Raw genomic sequence first — 23284 nt, 5'->3', positions numbered from 1 at the left:
TTTCTGAATGATCCTGAAAAAAACTGAATTACTGATATACTATACACATACATACACAGGATCTGGGTAATAGGTGAACATGGTAAAATGGTCGACACATGAAATGGTCAACACAAATATTTTCGGTACTTGTTTCCTACAGGGCCGGTGCAAGGCACCGGAGCGCCCCAGGCGAGTCGGGGTGGGGGCGCCCCGGTGCCGGGGGAGGGGGGGGGGAGGTACCTGTCCTGCGGCGCTGTGTATTTAAAGCTGGCGGCGGAGGCAGCGGGGGTCCCTGCACTCAATAAGAAATAACGAGCGCTTCCGCCGGGCTATGCGGAAGCGCTTCTGTTGTGAAAACACTGTCCGCACGGCGCATGCTGATCTCAGCCAATCAGCGTGCGGACAGTGTTTTCACAACAGAAGCATTTCCGCATAGCCCGGCGGAAGCGCTCGTTATTTCTTATTGAGTGCAGGGACCCCCGCTGCCGCCGCCAGCTTTAAATACACAGCGCCGCAGGACAGGTACCCCCGCGGCACGGGGGGGGGGCAAAATGCCGCCCTCCAGTGGCCGGCGCCCTAGGCAAATGCTTAGATTTGCCTAGTGGTGGCGCCGGCCCTGGTTTCCTAGAATCCACAATCGCGTCCATCGTGTACCTTAAAGTTAAGGTACACGATGGACGCGATGGACCCGATTTCCTTTGAAATCAAGTCCATTTTGACGCGACCGACGCGATTTTGCCATAGGCTTCAATGTTAAAATAATTTTTAACATTGAAATCGGGAGCATCCCCATTGTGAGCGTCACCCCACGATTGACGCCAACCCGAAGCGTGGCGAGCGCAGCGAACCCGCGAGGGGCGGCGGTGCGCGTCCTCCGACCTTTTCATACCCCTACTATCCACGTCAGCGTGGAGTTGAGAATATAAAGTGTGGAGAGCGCAGCGAGCCACCGAGCCCGAAGCGTGGCGAGCGGACGCGTATACCTGTGAAGGTATACTCGTCCGCTCGCCACGCTTCAGGCTCGGTGGCTCGCTGCGCTCGCCACACTTTATATTCTCATCTCCACGCCGACGTGGATAGTAGGGGTATGAAAAGGTCGGAGGACGCGCACAGCCGCCGCTCGCCACGCTTCGGGTTGGCGTCAATCGTGGGGTGACCTTGAGGGGGTAAAATTGGGGGTCTGGGGAATACTTTACATTGAATCCAATGTAAAATAGGGTCCCAGGGGCCCTATTCACATTTTGATTCAATGTAAAAATCGCGTTGATCGCATCGCATGCGATGCGACCGATGCGATTTTTCCGACACGATCACCCCGATACAAATCGGTGTGGTCGTGCTAGGAAACAAGTACCATATTTTCTTAATTATTTTGCTTTTAATTTTTTTCAAAAGAAACCATCGACATTATTAAGCATGGTAAAACAACAGCAGAAAGAGGCACCATGCTTGAAGCATGTTGACTATTTCTGTGTCAACCTTTTTTCCTATGTTGACCTTTTGGGGTCAACTATTTGATCCACATCGCAGATACATACACTGTATATTATCCTGTATTAACAAAGAGTCTGTTGACAGGTAAACATCTATAAAGTCATTTTGAGATGTAGTTTTCACTTAAGCTGGCCATACAGTACTGTGGGATGCAGTTGAAATCCCGGCGGTCAGAATCCCAGCATTTTCTACCTCCGTGGGTGGCATTCTGGCATCGGGATTTTTAACGCCGGGATTTCGTATGCATTCCAGTACTGTGATGTATCCCAGCAGTGTATGGCCATCTGACCCCCCCCCCTTGAGCCACCCAGAACAACCCCGTTCCCCGCCTTCGTAAAGAGGGTTCGACCTCCGAATTCCATCCAAATCCTTTATGTCCTGGTATAGGATCAGGTTTTTTGTTTGGTACTTGTGTACTTTCACGGCTCCCATCGCATGCCATATGTAGTGGCATGCGATGGCATGCGATTTTTGCCGTTTTTAAGCATTTTTTAAAAATTGCATGCGATTTTTAACAGAAATGCATCCAAATGCATTGAAATTAGTATCAAACATGTTCAATGGCCCCCAAATGTTATTTTTCAGGCTGTACCACCCCCCACTATCAACGCGAACCCGAAGCGTGGCGAGCGCAGCCACCCCACTATCCACGTCGGCGTGGAGTTGAGAATAGAGGGGACGCGGACACCTGTGAAGCCCGCAAGGGGACGCGTATACCTGTGAAGGTATCCGTGTCCGCTCGCCACACTTTCTATTCTCAACTCCACGCCGACGTGGATAGTGGGGGTATGAAAAGGTCGTAGGACGCGTACCGCTGCGCTCGCCACGCTTCGGGTTTGCGTTGATAGTGGGGGTGGTACAGCCTCAAAAATGACATTTGGGGGCCATTGAACATAGATACTAATTTTAATGCATTTGGATGCATTTCTGTTAAAAATCGCATGCGATTTTTTTTTGCTATGCGATGGACATCGTGGGAGCCGTGATTGTACACAAGTACCTTTTGTTTTTTTAAATATTGCACTTTAAGCAGCCATGTAAATGTTACTGAACTAGAATACTCCCTCGTTTCTTTTTGTTTTTCAGATTTTGGATTTGGTGTAGTCCGTACAAGGTTTTAAACATCCCATGCATTATGAAAAGGTTGACTTTCTCATGTGAACACTATAACCGAGAACTACAACATTACAGCTGTTTGCAACTAACCCCAATGCTGCTGTGTAAATTGGTAGCATTGCAATTTGATTTTTTGGTACTGTTTACCTAGAACGGCGCCCATCGCATGTACATCGCATGCCATTATAATGCATGTTAAAATGTTAATCGCGTCGGTCGCATCGCATGCGGCCAGAAAATTGCATGCGATGCGACCGATGCGATTACCACGATTTTACATAGGGAACAATGTTAAATGGGGGGGGGGGCATTCACAATTGGGGGGGGCCATTTCACACTTCAGGGTGGCTATTTGGGTTCTGTGGGCCATTTAACATTGTTCCCTATGTAAAATCGGGTCAATTGGGCCATTTAACATTGTTCCCTATGTAAAATCGCGGTAATCGCGTCGGTCGCATCGCATGCGATTTTTTGGCCGCATACGATGCGACCGACGCAATTTTTTACCTTGCGATGCCTAACATCAAAATCGTGGGACCCGTTCTAGGTAAACCGTACCGATTTTTTTTTCCCGGCGTACTTTGGTTTTAAAAATAGCATAAAATTAAATTTTAGTCCTGCCTTTGCCTACATACATGATAATGTTTTATAGAGCAAAGAAGAAATAACTAGGCTTTAACTATTAACAAGAAGTGATCCAAACACAAGAGTGCAATAATTGTTGAGCCAACCTCTCTGCTGTTCTATAAACTGCTTTCCAGAAAATGTCAGGAAGAGAACTACAAAAACCCAGGATGATTTGATCCACCCTAATAAAAGATGCCTGTTACGGTTCCCTAGTAACACCCTAAACACAGACAACTGTCCAGGCTTTCCCGTTGGTAAACACAGTCATGTGAAGCTAATCTAAAATTAGACTAAAGCTGTCCTGTGACTATTATGTAAATTTTGTGCTGTTTTGCTCAACACCACTGTAATGTTTAAATGTGCTCACCCCACAGATACATTGGACAACACATACACAAGGTCTGAGTTCATTTCAATTAGGCATATTATAACCTTAACTGAATGCAGCCATGATAATACGATGCAAAAATATTTGGTACTTATGTAGTATCTGGGCGTCCGATTTAGAAATCGGGTCGGATCGGTAGCATCGCTTCGCATGCGACCAAATCGTATGCGATGGTCCCGATTTTTCCATAGGATTCAATGTTAAAATGGTCTGAGTCCATTTTAACATAGAAATCAATGGGAAAAATTGGTCCTTTTCCTTTCCCCACTATCCAAGTGGGCAAGGAGTTGGATATAAACCTGTGGCGAGCGTAGCGAGCCACCGAGCCCGAAGCGTGGCGAGCGTACCGAGCCCCGCGAGGGGACACAGAATACTAAGAAATCTGCGTTAGCTCACCACGCTTCGGGCTCCGTGGCTCGCTATGCTCACCACTCCATGCCCACTTGGATAGTGGAGAAATGAACAGGACATTGAATCCTATGCAAAATCGCATGCGATATCGGATGCAATGCGATTTTGCCGAATCGCATCTGATTGTATGCCTTAAGGCAGGGCTGGGCAACACCGGCCCTCCAGATGTTGATGAACTACACATCCCAGCATGCCTTGCATCAGTTTCAGCATGGCCACATAGCAAAACTAATGCAAAGCATCCTGGGATGTGTAGTTCATTAACATCTGGAGGGCCGGTGTTGCCCAGCCCTGCCTTAAGGTAAGGCATACAATCAGAAAATCGGCAGCCCAGATACCACATAAGTACCAAATATTTTAATCAAAATATGAAGAACCCCCGCTTTCGTTTTCTAGACACACGGATTTGCAGTCTTTATTATTGTTATTATCGATAGCAAGAGTCTTTTGTGCACTGACTAATCAGATCAGATTTTCAGTTCAAAGTCATAATAGAGTTTCATTTTGGTGCAGGTCTAAAGCCCAATACACACTCAAGGATATTGTAAGAAATATCACTCAGAATGGAGCGCCGGAGCAATTATCTTTTAAATATCATCTAGTACCAGCATAGGCAATCTATGGCTCCCAAACTGTTGTGAAACTACAAGTCCCAGCATGCCTTGCCACAGTTTCGACCACCCATCATAGTTGAAAGTATTGGCTGCGGTCAGCCACCTAGTGTTTAATATTGAGAGCAGATTAGCCCGAGTGCACATTATATGCTCGTTTTCAAGACAACCGGAAAGGAGAAATATCATATGCAACAGGGATTGCTCCATACTTGCCTACTACTTTTTGCCTCTCTCCGGGGTCCTTTCCATGGAGACAGGACAGAGACCAGATTGTTGGGAGCCTATGGCTCCGTGCGGGTAGGGTATGGACTGCTCTTACATGTGGTTCTCTGTTGAAAGCTACATTTGCTGCTTAATGCAATAAGCAGTGTACTGTATTTGTAATAAAGAGTAATGCCCAGGAACACACATGCATTGGAATTTCTGGAGAAATCACAATGGATTATATATTGTTCTGTGCAAATGGGTAGCACATGTAACAGAGAGTTCTCAGACAGCAACATATTGATGGGTAGCATATAGTTAACAATATCAATGTACTGCATGCATTTGTATATTTTAGAAACTTGCATCACTTTTTCCGGCTTTGAGTAAGGGCCCATTATGCAATTTTCTACGATGCCATTTGTGGTTATTGTTTACAATTTATTTTGGTACTTATGTTAGTTAGGCGCCCACTAAGCTATTCGCTTAGTTTTCCGCGGGGCTTGCCACACTATATAAAATCCACTCCATGTCGATATGGATAGTGGGGGTATGAGCGTACTAACTATAGTGGGCGCCCAACATATAAGTACCTATATTTTTCTTATTAATAAAGCACAGAGAGCAATCGGGTTTTAAGATATTTGTTTTCATTAGTGCGACAACAGTAAACGGATACAAATTATCTGATTGGCTGTTAACACACCACATTAATAAATATGTACAACTAAAGGATACAGGGCATTTACATTTTCCCCAGGCCATTTTAGAATACATAAACACTAAAGAATATGGTAGATTGTTTTATCATTAACATCATATGTAAAAGTTTACATGTTTAATTGTTCACTTTAGAATAACATTTAAAACATCCTTTGTTTTGCAGATTTCTTATTTACATATATACTTATTTTTTTAAATTAAATATCTATTTCTTGATATTTTCCATAAGACAAGTTTGAAAAACACAGTGTTCAGTCCAAAAAAAAAAGTTTCTAAGCAGGTTGTGCGTTGTCTTTATCTCCTCCAGGAACTGCACATATAAAACACAGAAGCTTGTACATACAGGCAGACGTCTCTTTCTCCTCATTTCCACACTCTTTCCTTCAATAATGAAAGCAGTGCAAGACACAGGACAGTGCTGGTATGGGTACAGGTGGGGTACTGGGAATGTCCCCCATAGCATCATTCTGTGTCCAGTAGGTAGAATGAGCCTTGTTGAGATTCTGAAGGACATCTTTCAGTCTGGTCTCATGAATTCCACTCGGATTCCTTTTTAGTGGAATGCAGCGACTCCTTGCTCACAGATAGTATTTCCCGAAGCTCTTTGTTTTCTAGCTGGTAACATGAAAAAACAAAAAACATTTTATTAAATGTAAATATGTGATATGATATACTGTACTAAGATCATTGCAATGAAAGAGCATCTGTTATTAATGTATCATATACTTTATCTTTTAGCTACTACTGACAAAACAACTAGAGACAATTAATTCTAACTAAAGTAAATAACCTTCCTGTTATACCAAATAATAATAATGTAGGGACAGTAATGGTCGCTAGAAGCTTTTTCAAGAAAAACTAACAAAAATAAAGGAGATGGGCTGTGGAGAGTGAGATGGGTACAGAGAGGCTTCACACTGTGGGTGGGTGGGCAATCCTGCTCCGGGGGATACCACCAATAATCCAACAAAAAAGATAATCCAGCACACTGCTGGAAGTGTGGGTGCCAGATTAACGGTTGTGTACCTGTACTAGATGCTGTATAACACGTTCTCAAACACGGTCCTCATTTTTTGCAAGTCTCCTCACAGAATACACAGAATGTAATGGTATACCTTATGTATATGGGTATGCAGCAAATTTGAAACAGTATGCAATGAAGGGTTAACTGCAGCTCATAATTATTGGTATCCACAATAGTAATAACTATATCCACGGTACTTGTGTAATAGCACGGCGCCCGTTACGTAGTTAGCGTAGCGTCCCTGTCACAATCAGCGTAGTGTTCCCGCGGCTAGCGTAGGCAGCGTCCCTGTCCGTATCAGCGTCATGTTCCCGCCCATTTGCGGTTAGCCGGAGGTTACGTAGTCAGTCAGTGCTTATTACATTGTGTGGGACCATTTTAACCTGCCTGACATGACAGGTGTGAATGTGTTCCTGAAACACCCCCACTATCCACACCAGCCCGAAGCGTGTCAAGCCCCGCACTGGGACGCGGTACGTGTCCTCCCGACCTTTTTATACCCCCACTATTAAGGTCGGCGTGGAATTGTTTTCATAAAGTATGGCGAGTGCAGCGTACCCCGCGAGGGGACTCGGAATACACGTCAAGTAATCCGCGGGGCTCGCCACACTTTATAAAATCAACTCCACGCCGACGTGGATAGTTGGGGTATGAAAATGTCGGGAGGACGCGTACCGCATCCGCTCACCACGCTTTGGGCTGGCGTGGATAGTGGGGGCTTGAAATGGAGGCATTTGCCAGTATGTAACATGGAGCACTGGCAAATGCGTCCTTTATTGTGCATGAGACACACTTGCACACCGCACCCCCCCTTTTGCAGGAGACGCACGTGCTACCGAACCCCCAACTCTATCTTTCCCCCTGAAGTGGACACAGGCAGGGTTGCCGTACCCTGCCGCAATAATTACTGAGACTCACCTGCGTCTTAGACAGATGGAGCGCCTCTCCGCTGGTGCCTGCAGGATCCACTCTCTGCCAGGGTCCGCCAGCACAGGGGATCTGGCGGTTACCGGCGCTGTGTGAGAGGAGCTCACTAGGCTTGCCAGGGACACCGGGGACAGAGCTGCAGCTCCCGGGGACAGTATGGTAACTACGCTGCCTGACGGGTACACCACGCTGACTACGCAGGGCTGCCGTGGAGTCACTACGCTAGGCAGCCATTGGGCTACGCTGACAACGTAGCTTAGCCAACGCTGAAAACGTAGCGTAGCCTGGTGCCGTGATAATACACAAGTACCATATCCACAATAGTAATAACTATACCAAATAAAGAAGCATTGTTAATATAATTAATGTTAGAAGTCTGTATTCATAGGAATATTGCTATTGCCTACAAAAGGTATATAAAACAGGAATCTTACATGTGCTTGTTGGGATGTTTTGCATTTCTATGGAACATAACGTCTTGACATTTCCTACTACCAGATTATACTGAAGTCATTTTTTAGATATGATAAAGACTCCAACTTATATTGCAGGCTACTATTACACTTTCTAAAAAGTGGACAAGTGGAGAGGTTGCCCATAGCAACCAACAGGCTTCTGGCTAGCATTCATTAAGTACATTCTATAAAGTAGAAGCTGAATGACTTCTACGAGTAATGTTCCCACTCATTAGGAGGTTTGATGCATCTCCTCTACTATCCCAATGGTATAAATATAAATTTACTTTATTTTTTCCCCTGATCAGCCACAACACACCTGCCTAATATTGTGTAGTTTCACCTCAAACTCTTTCATGTTCCTCGAACCATTCCAGCACAATTTTTATCAGTGCATTATCCTACTAGGGGCCAGATGGATGAAGCTTCAACAATTGATAAAGTGGAGAGTGATAAACAACCAGCCCCTACCTGTCATTTTCAAACCCAGCCTGTAACATGGCAGTTAGGGGCTGATTTGCTGGTTTTTTTTTTATCACTCTCCATTTTATTACTTTTTGAAGCATGATACATCCGGCCCTAAAAGAGGACACTGCCATCAGGGAAGATCATTGCCATAAAGGGATGTACTTGGTCTGCAACATGTTTAGGTAGATGGTATGTGTCAAAGTAACATGTACATTGCTGCCAGGTTTCAAGGTTTCCCGGTAGTATATTGCCTAGAGAATCACACTGCTTCTGCCAGCTGGACTTCTTTCCATAGGACATGCTGGTGCTAGCTTTTCTCCATGTAAACGACACACATACACTGGCCATCCATGTAATGTAACAGAAAACATCATTCACCAGACCAGGCCTCCATGTATTGCTCTGTGGTCAAGTTCTGACAATCTCGTGCCCACTGTAGGTGGATAAGGGTCAGTATAGTGTCCAATCTGTATAGTGGGAACAGAGGAAGCACACCATTCCCCACCAGCTGACCAAGACGGATTGGGGAAAAAAGGGTGGTAAGTATTGTAGGTTCTGAAGAAATGTACATGAAATTCCTATGTACTCTCAAACAGTACAATGTAGGAGAAATCATCAGGTGAACAAGGGCCCAAGGAACCAGGAAGCAAGCGGTTTTCATTAGCAGCCCCCTGCTAGAAGGCTATGCCTCTTGACCAGTCAGCTCTATGACTATGGAGGACTAAGGGGGGCACCCTGTAACACAGGAGGTTAGGAAGGTGGAGCCCCTCTTTATGTTTACATTTATAGAGGATATGCTGTCTAAATGATGATCTTTTGTTTCTCCATGCAAAGTCTTGAAATATTATTCAAAAGATTCACAAAAAGGAACCCAATGTTGCAGGTCTAGTTTAATAGTCTCAGAATGGATCAAAGCAAAGTTGGAGTGTTACATGTAAGGAACAAACCCAAATATTTAATAAGATCAGATGCCAAACAAAGGGAAAAGCTTGTTGTAATCTGGTGATAACTGTTGGAGGGGTGGTAATGTTCATTGCAGCAGAATTTGAATATTTAATTCTGAAGTTAGAGAGGGGTTAGAGTGGGTTTGGCAACCAACATAAGGCATGATTCAGAGTTCATTACTAAAGCAAAATCTTTCTCAAATTGGCACAACCATGTGCACTGTAGGTGTGGAAAATGCAATATGTGCATACTGTAGGTGTTGGTAAAGGGATAATATTTTTGAAAGCCAGGTAGGGCCCAAGATCAGATGCTGTGGCATTTAAGACATACATTTCCAATTCCCCCAGGTCGAATGCCGTCTGTGGACACAAATATTGGAGGAGTGATTTACAAGCCAGATGAAGGATATTAATAATCTTGGTGGATGGCATCTGGTATAGGCAGATGTGGGCGAGTACAAATCATATTCACCAGTAGTTTAACATCTATATTAGCGCACTGCATGGGATTCCACAGATACAAAACATGTCATGTAATAGGTGCAGGTGTCGGTGGTTCAGAAAGCAAGTCTGTACAAGAGTATGTTTGGTGCAGAGAGGAGAAAAAAAAATTATACTAAATGTAGTGCTCTAAATGCAATGTGTCATCAGCTGGTGGAGGGAAATCCGCAACGGACGGTGGCTTCTGCAAGAGTCATGTGACACTACCAGGAATACAAACCCCAAAGACTACAGGGGCTGAGTATTCAGTTAAAGTAGAAGGACCCTGTAAGAAGACAGGAGAGGATTTTCAGGCAGATTTATGGACTCTATTTTTGCACTATACTCTTTCCCAACTCATTTACCATATCCAACGGCACTAGACAGGGGTGTCCCCTGTCTCCTCTCATATTCGCCTTGGCTATGGAACCTCTGGCGGAGAAAATGAGAAACTCCAGAGCTTGGGGGAATATTCCATAAAAACAGTTTATTTGCGGACGATGTCCTCCTATGTATACTTAATCCAGAATCTTCTCTGGTTGAACTCCATAGGGTATTGTCTTTATATTCGAAGGTTTCATATTACAAATTGAACACCTCTAAGACGGAGGCTCTATCCATTAACATTCCCCTTGAGAAAGTCAAGTTTTTAAAGACCAATACCGTTACGCTTGGTAATTGACTTCAATAAAGTACCTGGGTGTTCAGATTGCTAGAGCATCTGATAATCTTTTTATGTAACTATAAACCTCTGCTTAGGGCATTTGAGAAACTGGTTAATGAATGGTGCCTCCATGAAGTGCCATGGCTGGGACGCATTGCAGCATCTAAGATGGTGTTGCTCCCGAAGCTCCTATATTTGTTTAGAGCCATGCCTAGAATCCCACCTAAATAATTTTTTTTCGATTTTAATAAACTATTTGCCCGGTACATTTGAAAGGGGTCTAGACCTCGCATATCTAAACAGGTTCTTACCTTACCAAAACAAGTTGGAGGAGTAGCCTATCCAGATTTGTACTGTTATTTCTCGGCGTGCCTGTTAGACCAAGCTAGAGACTGGTTCGCTAATGGGCAGCTCAAACCCTGGGTGATAATAGAACAATCATTTATATCAAGAATCCACCTAGCGGACTTGTTCTGGCTTCCGCAGGGGAAGGTACCGACCTGGGTGGGGCCAGGTGCTACGATTAGAGACACCCTGGTAATATGGCGTGAGTTGTTGTCCAGGCTGAGGAACATTTCACTGCCTAGCCCGAATTTAACCATTTCAACAATAGCTGCCCTTATTCCCAATCTGAAATTAGACAATTGGGTAGCAAATGGCCTTTCTTCCCTCAAAGAGCTCTGCCCATCGGTACAACTCTTGTCCTTCACAGAGTTATCAGAAAAATTTAGTATTCCCAGGCAAGACTTCTATAAATACTTACAGTTACGCCATTGGATAACATCCTGTGCAGGCAAGCCGGATGTGTCTCCTACCTTTCCTAAGCGATTAGAGGCAATGTTGACTTCACAAACGCATATCCAGATGGTATATTGAACAAACTGGTGGCTCTTCGACAGATAAGCTGGCTTCCCATATTAGGTGGGAGAAAGATCTAGGTAGAATCCTCACCAGAGAGGACTGGGATGCTATTGCTTTATCATGCTTCAAGGTCTCATGTTTAAGCCATTCAGAGATGTTCTATAAGCTGTGCCACAGGGCATACCTCACCCCCCGGCGATTGCCCAAAATATGGCCAACGGTCTCTAACCTTTGCTGGAGAGGATGTGGATGTGACGGGTCTATCCTTCACATTTTTTGGGATTGCCCAAAGTTGCGGTCGCTGTGAGAGGAGGTGTTCGCCCTTTTGAGCGAGGTGGTGGGGATGTCCCTTCCTATGGATCCAGTCGTGGCCCTATTCCATCTCTCCCCATTTGTCTCGAGGGAAGATAGATACCTGGTTGGTCAGATATTAATTGCCACTAAAGCGGCAATAGGCCAGTTTTGGATCCCCAGAGGTACCTAATATGCAACACATTGTGAACAAAACCCATAAACACTTTCTATTTGAAACTATTGATTGTAAACTCACATTAAGTGGTTCAAATGGACTATCTACAGAGAGAAAAATAATCTCCCCCTGGGACTACCTGACCATACTGACTTGCCCTCAGTCCTGTCTGTTTGGTGAGCGGGAAAATACATGGTGCATCTTACTGGATTCCCTTCCTTCTCCCTTTCCCCCATCCTTTTCCTTCTGTATCTGTCCTGTGTGTCTTTCCCCCTTTTAGTTACTTGTCCCTGTTTCTCTGTTGGGAAACTTTTGTATTTGGCGTTATTGATTGCTAGTTTCGTAATTGTTTATTGATTCTTGCCTCTTTATTGATAATACAGTCAGTATGGTATTTGCCATTGTCGATTAGACACTTTTGTACCCAACTATGTCATGCTATCATTTTACTTCTGTTGACGTGTTATATGAGGTGCTTTCTGTCTTTTTTTTTTCATGCTGCTGACTCAATAAAAATTATTTTGAAAAAAAAAAAAAAAAGAAGACAGGAGAGATCCAAATCTGACCAGAGTGAGCAACAATTGGGAGACTGAAGGAGGAGGGAGGTTGTGAAGGACACACACCAGAAAGCAAACAAATAGCAGTAAGCAAACAAAGGGAAATGTGTAGAATATAATACTGTGCGATCTATCATAGCCAGCATTAACTTTTTTAGCAATTTGTCCTACAGTAGTACTTCTGTTGGATAAAACCAGATGGTTTACTCTCCATTGGAACCAATGAGCCTTGGACACTCACAATCCTATTGCTGACTTACTGGTTTTCCTTTTTTGGACCACTTTTGGTAGGTTCTAACAACTGCACACCTTATAAGAGCTGCCATTTCGGAAATGCTCTGACCCAGCCATATGGCCATCCCAATTTGCCCCTTTTTTGTCAGATCCTTACGCTTGTCCATTTTTCCTGATTCCAACACATCCACATCAAGAACAAACCATTAGCAGACAAATACACCACACCCTCTGACAGGTGCCATCCAAACTACTGAAAGGGCTGCAGTCTCCAGAAAGGACTACTGTAGTTTGATGACAAGGCAGTAATCATTTCTACCACTTCCCAATGTTCCCTCTGTGCACAGATTACCCAAATGATTGGAGTCACAATTGTATTGAGTTATATGCAATAAAACATACATGGGCTTCTAAGTACTGTTACATAAGTATACAGTTTCACTCTAATTCAGACAATAATCTTATTACATTTCTTACCTCCAACTGAGCAAGCCTCTCTTGTATACTATAGGCCTGATCGTCATCTACTTGGATGGCTTTTTTCATCACTTCTCCCATGGAGCATATTCTGTCAATTTGACTCTCTATCTCCTTTAAAAAAAAAAAAAAAAAGCACATTAACTAAAACTTTAAACACTTTATAGTGTTCTTATCCAACACAAAAACTTCTTTAACTGTATATTTGCTTTTGTTAAAGCAAATAGGTTCAACTATACGATCTGTGTTTGGCTAAAGTACCAAATATGGGCTCGGATCTAACACGCTCCCCAGTGAGGAAACAGATGTCAATGAGTAACTCAATTAAAATCTCTTCTATATATGGTTTAACCCAACTCCTATGCAAATACAGGGTGCTTTATCTCCCTCCCATTACTACTTTATCCCAACAGCCAAAAGTGTGAGGTTGTCCATAGCGCTACAATGGGTGCTCTACAGGAAAGCTTCCATAGGCCTCAACTATTAATGGACTTTGTCCACCGGCACAAAGATCCAAAATCATGAATCAGCATTTAATGCCAGGCAACATGGTGGAATGGAAGCCACAAGTTTGATACACTCATGTAGCAGGTTAGCTTGAGTACAATTTCTCACTGTTCTAACCATTGTGCTACATTTGTAACAATAGGGTATATGTATAATAACGGCGCTAATCACTTATAAGACTTCCTACTTCTCATTACCAAGCCGAAGCAGGAAGGACAATGACAGGATGTATTATAATCTTGTCTGCCGTAGCAGGGAAGCGAACCCCCCATCTTGCAATGCCCTCTTATGCTATGTGTGCTGACTCTGCCTGCCCGGGCGGTACTAGGCATGTGCGAGATCTCACCACTATCCCTGATGTGGAGATAGGGCAGTGCTATCCTGCAGCGGTCAAAATCGATAGCTGCAGGTGTCAGAACAGTCAGCTCTGTTGACTGTTCATACATATCTGTGTGCTATCTTTTAGCAGTGCCGATATGGACACACAGCACCCCTGTCATTTAACGAATGCCGGCCCCATCATACATGGAGGAGACGTGGTATCAGCGCACCACTTCTCCCCCTTAATGTAATTTAATACATCTGCCCCATTGTACATTTCAGTTGGGTAACTTACAGCAGAGTAATTTTCATGAGCTTCCAGAACCGGCTCTGTGGCGGCAGGTTTTTTGTTGGCTATTACTTGCAGCATTTGTCTCCTGTATTTGCTCATGATCAGCTCCAGTGCATACTGATGTTCCTCCAAAGACAGCCACAACTCTGGAACAGATAATTTATATATACAGTAAGTGTTCAATACAATATATTTAACAAGTAGTAAGTAGGTTTGATACCAGGTGCTTTACAGACATTAAAAAACAATGCATATAATACAGAGGATGTTGGTAGTATAGTAACAGACAAAAGAAACCCTTGAGCACACAGTAAGCATAATGCAGGATTGGTGCAGCATTTTGGATAATAACTTCCAATGGTTGTGTACTCCACCCTGACAAGGTACCAGGTGCGGCAGCCATTTTAGGCGCTCTGCGTAGGATTACCCTGGGTGGAATAGATTACCCCTAGAAGAAATTACACAGGTCCATGTATTTTTCATCCCATCCACAAGTGCACCAGATCAGGCAGCCATAGTGGGCGCACTGCAAAGATTACACTGTAGGAGGCGAGCCATACAAGGGCCCATTGCAGATGTTGGAATTGTTTTTTTTTTTTTTTTTTTTTAATATAAAGCAATATTTCACATTATAGTTACATTTTTTTTTTTATTTTTTTTACGTTTTTCTATGTGACGTGCTGGCAGACATTACTTCATCCAGTAAACCGATGGCCAGAGACTAACTGACTACTTTAGAGAACTGTATGTTGCTATAGCGTGGCAGATCAAACTCAAATTTAGTCAGATCAGATTCAACTCCGTGGTCATAGTTGAAAGGTTAGAAATTGGAGGCGGGGACCAGAGACAGACCCAATATCAGCCATGTGCATGCCGCCAAAAAACTGAACCTATTTCCGTTTTTAAATAAAGTTTTACAAATAAAGTTTTGAAAGAACAAAGAAAAAAGTCTTCCCAACCAGCATAAAAACAGAAGCTGAAAAGAACCTAGCATCCTTGACAAGAGCCTTCTTAGCTTCGAAAAACATTGGGTGCATAGTGGAGACTCTGAACACGCCTAAGACGCTACATGCTGAACACGCTGACTGGAAGCAAGGACCCCGAACTTCCGGCACACAGTGTTCTGCCGGAGAGGACCGCAAACAACTGCTAACGCTGGAAGGTAAAGTTAGGGAAAGTTAGCAGGCTAATACCTCCCAGCTTACTGCAACGGACCACCTGCAGATTCATTTAAATCAAAGCCACGGCACCACAGCAACCACAAACAAAACCCCACAAAAAGGGCTGTAAACATTTTTTTACTAAAGTTTTATTCACTCATATGTTTTTATATATATGTTTATTAAGAACGGCATGCACAAGTCTTTAATTACCCTGAACCACTAAACATTATCAAGCGCTCTATTTTCCTTTTCCACCTTTGCTCCAGCGATCGATACGCCAGAGCTCCCCTGACCCACCCGGCGTCACTCATTCTACAGTGTCGTCGGCTGCAGGCTCGGTTATGGTCGGCGCGGGGGGGAAGACTCGGGAACGCTCAGGCACCAGAGTCCTCCCGAGCCGCTGTGAACATCCCCCAGCATGCCGCCGACGTCACTGCTGAATGTGACAGGCGGCCGGCTAAGGCAGCAGGGACAGGGAAGCTCCGGCATACTAATGCCCGAGCAGAGGTGAGGGAGGGGGGCTTCCAACTTCCTGTGGTGGGTTTTGCTGGGGCAGGACAAACCTGCCCTGATAGCTTTGTCCTGCCCCAGCAAAACCCACCACTCAAGGGGTTAATACAAACTGTCAATAAATGACTAGGGAAAAATCAGGTCACACACACATACACACACACACACACACACACACACACACAAAAGAATGACCTCACGTGCGCCCTTTAATGTGAGCAGCTACTCTATGACCCCCCCCTGTTAGTGGGAGGCAAAATGGAAAGAAGGACAAGAGATAGAGAGCGCTTTCACCACCCAATACAACTTCCACCAGTAGTAATGATATACAGTACAGTGACCCAATACAATGTATAATCTTAAAACCAGAATGCTTTATTGCAGTGGTTCCCAAACTTTTGTGGATCACGGCACCCTAGAGTATCAGATTTTTTTCCATGGCACCCCTAGGGAAAAAGTTTGATACCAAGAACTTCAGAAAAAAATATTAAATTAAATGTTGTACTTATATGTCCTCCTTAGGTCCAGTTATGTGGTGAGGAACATGATTCACTTCTGTTTATCCACATATGTTATAATTGGAAGTCACAATTACTTATTTTCCTTATTACATTGACCATATATAATTTGAATTTGTCCTGGACCACCAACCCAGGGCACCCCTGCAAGTGCTCCGCGGCACCCCTGGGAGCCACGGCACACAGTTTGGGAACCACTGCTTTATTGTGTTTCAAGAACAACATCTGGACATTGTATCCTTTTCGGAATGCGATATCAATAACCCGATGCGTTTCGGCTTAAAAAAGACTTCACCAGGGGTTTTACACTAGGTATGGTCTCTAACGCTAAAAATGCGTATAACACCTTCAAGGTTTAATAGGTAAGTTGCTGTAGGCTGTTATGGCCTTCCCCTCAGTAGGGCAGGGCTTGACAAATTTCTAAAAAATCTAGGAGCCAGGATGAAAATGTAGGAGCCAGAAAAAAAATAGTGACAGTGTGCGCCAAAAAGTAACACCATAATGCCTATTACATATGTCACATACCCATTACACATACCAAAATGCCCATTACACATTATGCCACACTCCGAATAACCTTTTGCATACTATATCACACACAATAATGGCCATTACATATACAACACACACCGCAATGCCCATTACATGGTGAACCAAACACCGTAATGCCCATTACATAGAATACCACACAACGTAATGCCCATGGCATATTATGCCACAGTGTTGCTCATTGCTATGGGTTTCTGGCTTGATGCCAGGCAGGGGCAGACTGAGAAAAAATGACGGGGGGGGGGGGGGGGGGGGCCTCTGGTGCCTCGTGCCTCTGGTGTCTCGTGCCTCTGGTGTCTGATGCCTCTGCGTGAGCAGCGGGTCCCCGTGGCTGGTTATGGTATCAGCATTTACAATAGCCTCGGGTGCCCCTGTTAAAACAAAGACACTTAAACAATGGCCCCGCAGTGGTATATTATGTTCAATATAACAGCCAGCCCGGCGGCAGCCCGGCAGAGCGGTGCACAGCTCTCCCGGCTGCCGCTGCATCAGAGCAGGTCCGCAGTGCACCTATTTCAAAACTCAAGCACGGAGCAGCATTGGTTGCTCCCGATTAGCTTGTGAGCCGCCTTGACTTATGTAATAGTCGCGCCGCGGACCTGCTCTGATGCAGCGTCAGCCGGGAGAGTTGTGCACCGCTCTGCCGGGCTGCCTGCTATAATGAACATAATAACACGCCGCGGCACCATCTGTTTACGTGGTCTGAAACGGGCACCCCAGGCTGCTGTATGTGCTGAAAGGATAGCAAGCCACGGGGACCCGCTGCTAACTCAGAGGCTGCTGCCAGCTCCCTGCCTCTCCATGTCCCTCTCCCGGCAGCCGGGAGAGTTGTGCCCTGCTCTGCCGGCTGCTGTCGCGGTGGCTCTCACCGTATAACCCACAGCGGGGCCCGCTGCTGTAAATACACTACTCTGCCCGGGGGTTCTGCTTCCTGGCAAATCTGGTCGCCAGGAAGCAGAATCTGGTCGCCATGGCGACCTGGCCCCCGGGTTTTGTCGAGCCCTGCAGTAGGGTAAATTGTGGATCCCAGATATCCAATGTTTCAAAAGTGGGGTAAAAGTGTCCACCTGTATACGGGGTGTCCACGGCCTTCTTAGTACACCTATTTCTGGTGCAGGTATGAGGTGTCTTAATTTGAAGGGACCATCCCATCTATGAAGAACTGACGGCCAAATCTGTGCAGTACTGTTGGCCTGATGCACAATATCCGATGCATTACTGTGACAGATTTCAATTCAAACACAAAGACAAGCAGCCTGGCCACAGAGATGCATTAGAATATATGCATTGGTATCGTGAGCCATAACAGCCAACTTAGAATCAACTCTGCAGTGTGTGGGCATTCAGCAGAGGTGCAAGTAAAGGATATAATAATAATAATAATAATAATAATAATAAGATGGGGTAAAGAGTTATTACCATACCTTTATTTTCTTGCTGAAGGTCTCTAATTTGAGTATTTTCTTGACATAACAGCACATGTGGTTTGTACTTTGATGCATCCTTCAACTCTTCCAAATCTTCTTGGTACTTAAAAAAAAAAAACCACACAGTAAAGAAAAAATGATATATTTCTGGCTAGCATGTAACAATGCAAAGTGATGCACAGTAGTTATTGTGCAAAATCAAATCACAGAAAGACAGAAGTGTAAAGCCTCATACACACCAGATCAGGATGGGGAAGCTTAGCTCTTCAGCTGTTGTTGAACTACACATCCCAGCATGTCCTGCATCAGTTCATTGCCAATTAGCAAAACTGTAGAAGGGCATGCTGGGATGTGTAGATAAACAACAGCTGGAGAGCCAAGGTCCCCCATCCCTGCACAAGTGGATATAGTACCCGATAACTCTCAGAAAGGGCATATGCTTAGACAAGTATGGGGACAATGTAAAAATAATCTGTACCAAGGCCAAACTACTGATTATACAATATATGTACAAGTTGAATACATTTACACAATAAGAGGTATTTTTATCTTATTTAACCACCCTCGTACAAGGGCTGGGCAGTCGGGTCTGATGAATTTGCTATTGAAAGTTACATTTACTGTATGCTAAATGAACAGATATCAGTGTGAGCCACCAGATTTTATACACCAGAAGCCAACAGTCCACATTAACACCAGGGATTATGCTTTCATCATTCATGTATCTGGATAGCTCACAGGCCTGACCACACTACTAGCCATTGAAAAACAACCTGCAGAAACAGGAGAGGACCACCAGAGACAATGTGGAACCATCAGGTGTAGCAAAAATGAATGAGCTTTTCGTCTTGTTTAATTTATATGGCGTTATTTCATACAAAACTAAATTCTTAGGCTGGGTACCCAATAGCAAATATATGGTTCATAGAGCAGATGAACAATATATTTTCTGGACCATCCGCTTACTTGTACTGCTGATAGGTGTTTGAGCAAGGGTGTACAGACACATCTTGTTGGCTGTGCAGCACAGAAGATGCTGATATTATGCATATACATTGGTACATCTGCCTGGGTGTATGGATGACCCGCCAACCAACCAATTTGTCATCTGCAGGAATCACTGACAATGACGTCACTACTGGTTCCTGTCAGCCAGGCAGATTGGTAAGTGTGTACACACATATATTATGTGTTCAGCAGCCAGTAAAATCATTAAGGTGTGTACTCAGCCTAGTAGTGTTGAGTGAAATCCTCTTTCAAGCATCTTTCAGTAGATGCAACAAGATGGGGACAAAAAAAAAAAAGACATTGTGAAAGGGAGAAAGTAAAGGGTTGTAGTGCGTATCAGTAAAACAGTAATATGATTTACCACCACCTACCTTTTCTGGCACAGCTGCCCCAACCTCCTTCATGGATTCAACACGTTTATGCAGAGAGCTGGATTGTTCAATTAAAGATTCGGCAGCATTGTCATGATCCTTCAGCCTCTCTAACAGAGTCTTGGCATCCTGTAGGATCTTCTCTATTGTACATGCCATGGCTGCATGAAGATTGGCAAAAAACAAAACAAAACATTGTTTCTTGTTAAGACAAATTTTAATTTAATCATAAAGACTTCGGTTACAAACAATAAAGAAACTGCTTATAGTACATGTTGATGTTATGATAATGCCATTACCAATCCTCCTACACCAGGGGTAGCCAACTCCAGCCCTCGAGCGCTACCAACAGTTAATGTTTTCCATGTCTCCTCACAGAATCACAACTGAAGTATTGAGCTCCACCTGTGGATCTTTTAAAATCAGTAATGATTGCACCTGGGAGGTGAGCTGGAAAACGTGAACTGTTGGTAGCTCTCAAGGACTGGAGTTGGCTACCCCTGTCCTACACAGTAAATGTGCTCTGGATAACAGTCTACCTCGGGGGAAGCCAACCCTAGTCCTCGAGAGCTACCAACAGTGCATGTTCTGCAGGTCTCCTCACAGAATCACAAGTGAGCTAATTAGCTGCATCTGTGTATCTTTTAAAATGTGTCAGTGATTAATGAGTGCAGCTGTGCAGCAGCTAGGTTGTCTGGAAAATGTGAACTGTTGGTAGCTCTCGAGGGCTAGGGTTGGCTACCACTGGACTACCTGAATGTCCTGACGTTTCCCAGAAACTCTAAAGCTGGGTGCACACCGCCACACTGACAGAGTGGCAGATTCAAGGACACATACACACCTACCAATCTGTGACTGTCCATACATCACAGCTGGGCGAGTATTTGAGCTTGACCACCCAGCTGTGACATCCATTTATGCAGCAAGTGTACAAGCGGTTGGCAGACCTCTAGTGCACACAACTAGATGCACCAACGTGTATTTGACTTGTTCACAGACTACCCGAGAATATACCCATTTGCAATATATAAGGTGTGCCCAAATAAAATACTTTTGCTGTATCGAATCGTGGTGGGTTCATGGGTTTGCCAATAGACGGCATAGCGTTTTCCCAGTTGTGTAGTGAACGACTTTGTGAAAGGTCAACGGTTCACATGTGACGAGGAATTGCAGGACGCTATGGAAAACTGGATCCATCAACAACTCCCTTTCTATGCGCTGGGTTCAGTGCATTAATGTCAATTATGTGTAGTTGTAATGTTATACATGAACTGTAATCAAATATTCTTTAATTAAAATATTCTTTACATACAACTGTAATCTCCTTTTCATACAAACTTAGGGCCAGATTCTCTAAGCTTCAAAAGTGATAAAATGGAGAGTGATAAACAGCCAGCCAATCAGCTCCTACTTACCATGGCACAGACTGTTTGAAAAATGTCAGACAGGAGCTGATTGGCTGGCTGTTTATCACTCTCCATGTTATCACTTTTGAAGCTAAGAGAATCTGGCCCTCAAGCTGTGTACACACGGGGGCGATAGGGGCTGAAATCGCTGGAAATATGGTCGCAGGCTACCATATTGCCAGTGATGGGAGTGTGCCCCGATGATAAATCTCTGGGTGCGCGCTCCCGTTTTCAGCCCCGTTCAAATCGCTGGTCGCAGGAGCTTGCTCCTGCCACCAGCTGATTACCTCTGCGGCACTGCCGGCAGAGGTTCCCTTTCATCAGCGACCATCTCTGGTCGCTGATGAAAAGGAGAAACTAAGCAATATATTGCTAGCAATATATCTCCCCCGTGTGTACGGGGCTTTAGTCTCCTTTTCATTTGGGCACACCTGTAGGGACGTTGAGCTGATAACAGCTCAGTTTTCTCGGTTGAGCCACTTTCAGCTCAAAAGCCGACAAATGCGTAGCAATGAGCGCTGATGCGCGCCCCCACATCATCCCCAGCGGCAACCTATAGTTAGGTGACATAATGCAGTTCATCCCCACCAAGTATACTCACCAATTGTGACTCAGGGTTACAATCTATATAGTGCAACTCTGACAAGCAATGTCTTCTCTGCCCTTTGTCTATCCATACTCCTCATCTGCTTCTGTGCATGGTGTCTTATACCAGCGTTTCTCAAACTGTGGTTAAATTGGAAGTTCCCAGCTATGGTGACAGATGTGCTGTATGTACTTGCGAGCTGCTGTGGCACTGCAAGTAGCAGCATGTCCAGCCAGATGTGTATCTTGTACACAACAGATGCAAAGCTAGATACTTTTACCCTGGGCATGATGAATGGCCTGCAGGAAATGTGACAGCGCTGTACAGGTGAGCAGCATGCATGCTATCGCTAGTAGTAACGAATGTAACATAAACGGCAGTAACAGGAGACATCATTATACAGCCACCCAGCAGCCGTGCACCGGCAACATACCACTAGCCAACACTCGTGCCCTTACCTGGCTGTATACTCTCCTAGTAGAAGTAGAGTAGTCGCTGCCAGGAGCCAACTTCCGCCTGCCAGGCGCCGGATGTCAGAAGCGCCTGCTCTGATTGGTTGTATGTTGAAGACGTCATGCACTTGATAACAATTTCGGCTATATGAACGACCATATCATGTTTGGGCAATTGCCAGGTTAAATCAGATGGGATTTTCCCCAAATGAACAGCTGACAGACAAGAGACTAAACGAGCGCACTCAAAGCGGCTCAATAATCAGATTTTTAGAGTAAACTTTTAAATTAGGCTTTCTGTAAGATTTATTTCTGTATAGTGCGCCCTCTAGTGGTCAGTGGAGGTGAAATGAACAGTTCGGGCTTGTGTAATACAAAGTATAAATGTTCTGTGATTCCTAGGCACACAGGGTTATTCTGATTCACTCTTTCTGGCAAATTCCTTCTTAGATGGACAAAACCATGTGCACTGCAGGGCGGCAGATGTAAAATGTGCAGAGATAATTAGATTTGGGTGAGTTATTTTGTTTCTGTGCAGGGAAAATACTGACTGCTTTATTTTTTACACTGTAATATAGATTTCACTTTGAAGTAAAAACCCACCCAAATCTAACTATCTCTGCACAAGTAACATCTACCCCACCTGCAGTGCACATGGATTTGTCCATCTAAGAAGGAATTTGCCAGAAGGTGTGAACCAGAATCACCCCCACAGTGTCAGGTTTAGTAGGTTGATGGAAATGTCCATTAAAAAATGTCCATATCATTTTTGAATATTAACTTCTGCTCAACTAGAAATAGCAATCATAGTGGCTTATTGTTTAAGCACTTCGACTTTGTGGTGCACATTATACCTTGTTTTTTTTTGTCTATATTTGTATTTTCCCAAAATACTATTAAGGTGAGTACACACTGGTGCAATTTCATGTAAAATCGCTGGGAAATGGAATATGGTCGCTGAGCGACCATATTGCCAGTGAATCTCCAGCTGCGCGCTCCCGTGTGCACTGCCTAATGGTCGCTGGAGCATGCTCCTGCGACCAGCGGCTTTCCCC

General features: G+C 44.3%; 1 protein-coding gene across 1 annotated transcript; it reads right to left on the bottom strand.

Annotated features, from left to right (window-relative positions):
- Window positions 1-5466: 5466 nt before the first annotated feature.
- On the bottom strand, window positions 5467-22389 carry SIKE1 (suppressor of IKBKE 1). Its single transcript, XM_083172742.1, has 6 exons — window positions 22236-22389; window positions 19786-19946; window positions 18404-18509; window positions 14243-14385; window positions 13120-13233; window positions 5467-6174 (listed from the first exon to the last, which is right to left on the bottom strand). Exons 2-6 carry the CDS (start codon window positions 19942-19944, stop codon window positions 6088-6090), a joined length of 609 nt encoding a protein of 202 aa, XP_083028868.1. The 5' UTR covers window positions 19945-19946; window positions 22236-22389; the 3' UTR covers window positions 5467-6087.
- Window positions 22390-23284: the final 895 nt, after the last annotated feature.

This window comes from Crinia signifera, chromosome 2 (genome assembly GCF_055691185.1).
Source record: "Crinia signifera chromosome 2, ASM5569118v1, whole genome shotgun sequence".
Classification (NCBI taxonomy): domain Eukaryota; kingdom Metazoa; phylum Chordata; class Amphibia; order Anura; family Myobatrachidae; genus Crinia; species Crinia signifera.
This window is presented reverse-complemented; position numbering and strand designations above follow the sequence as displayed.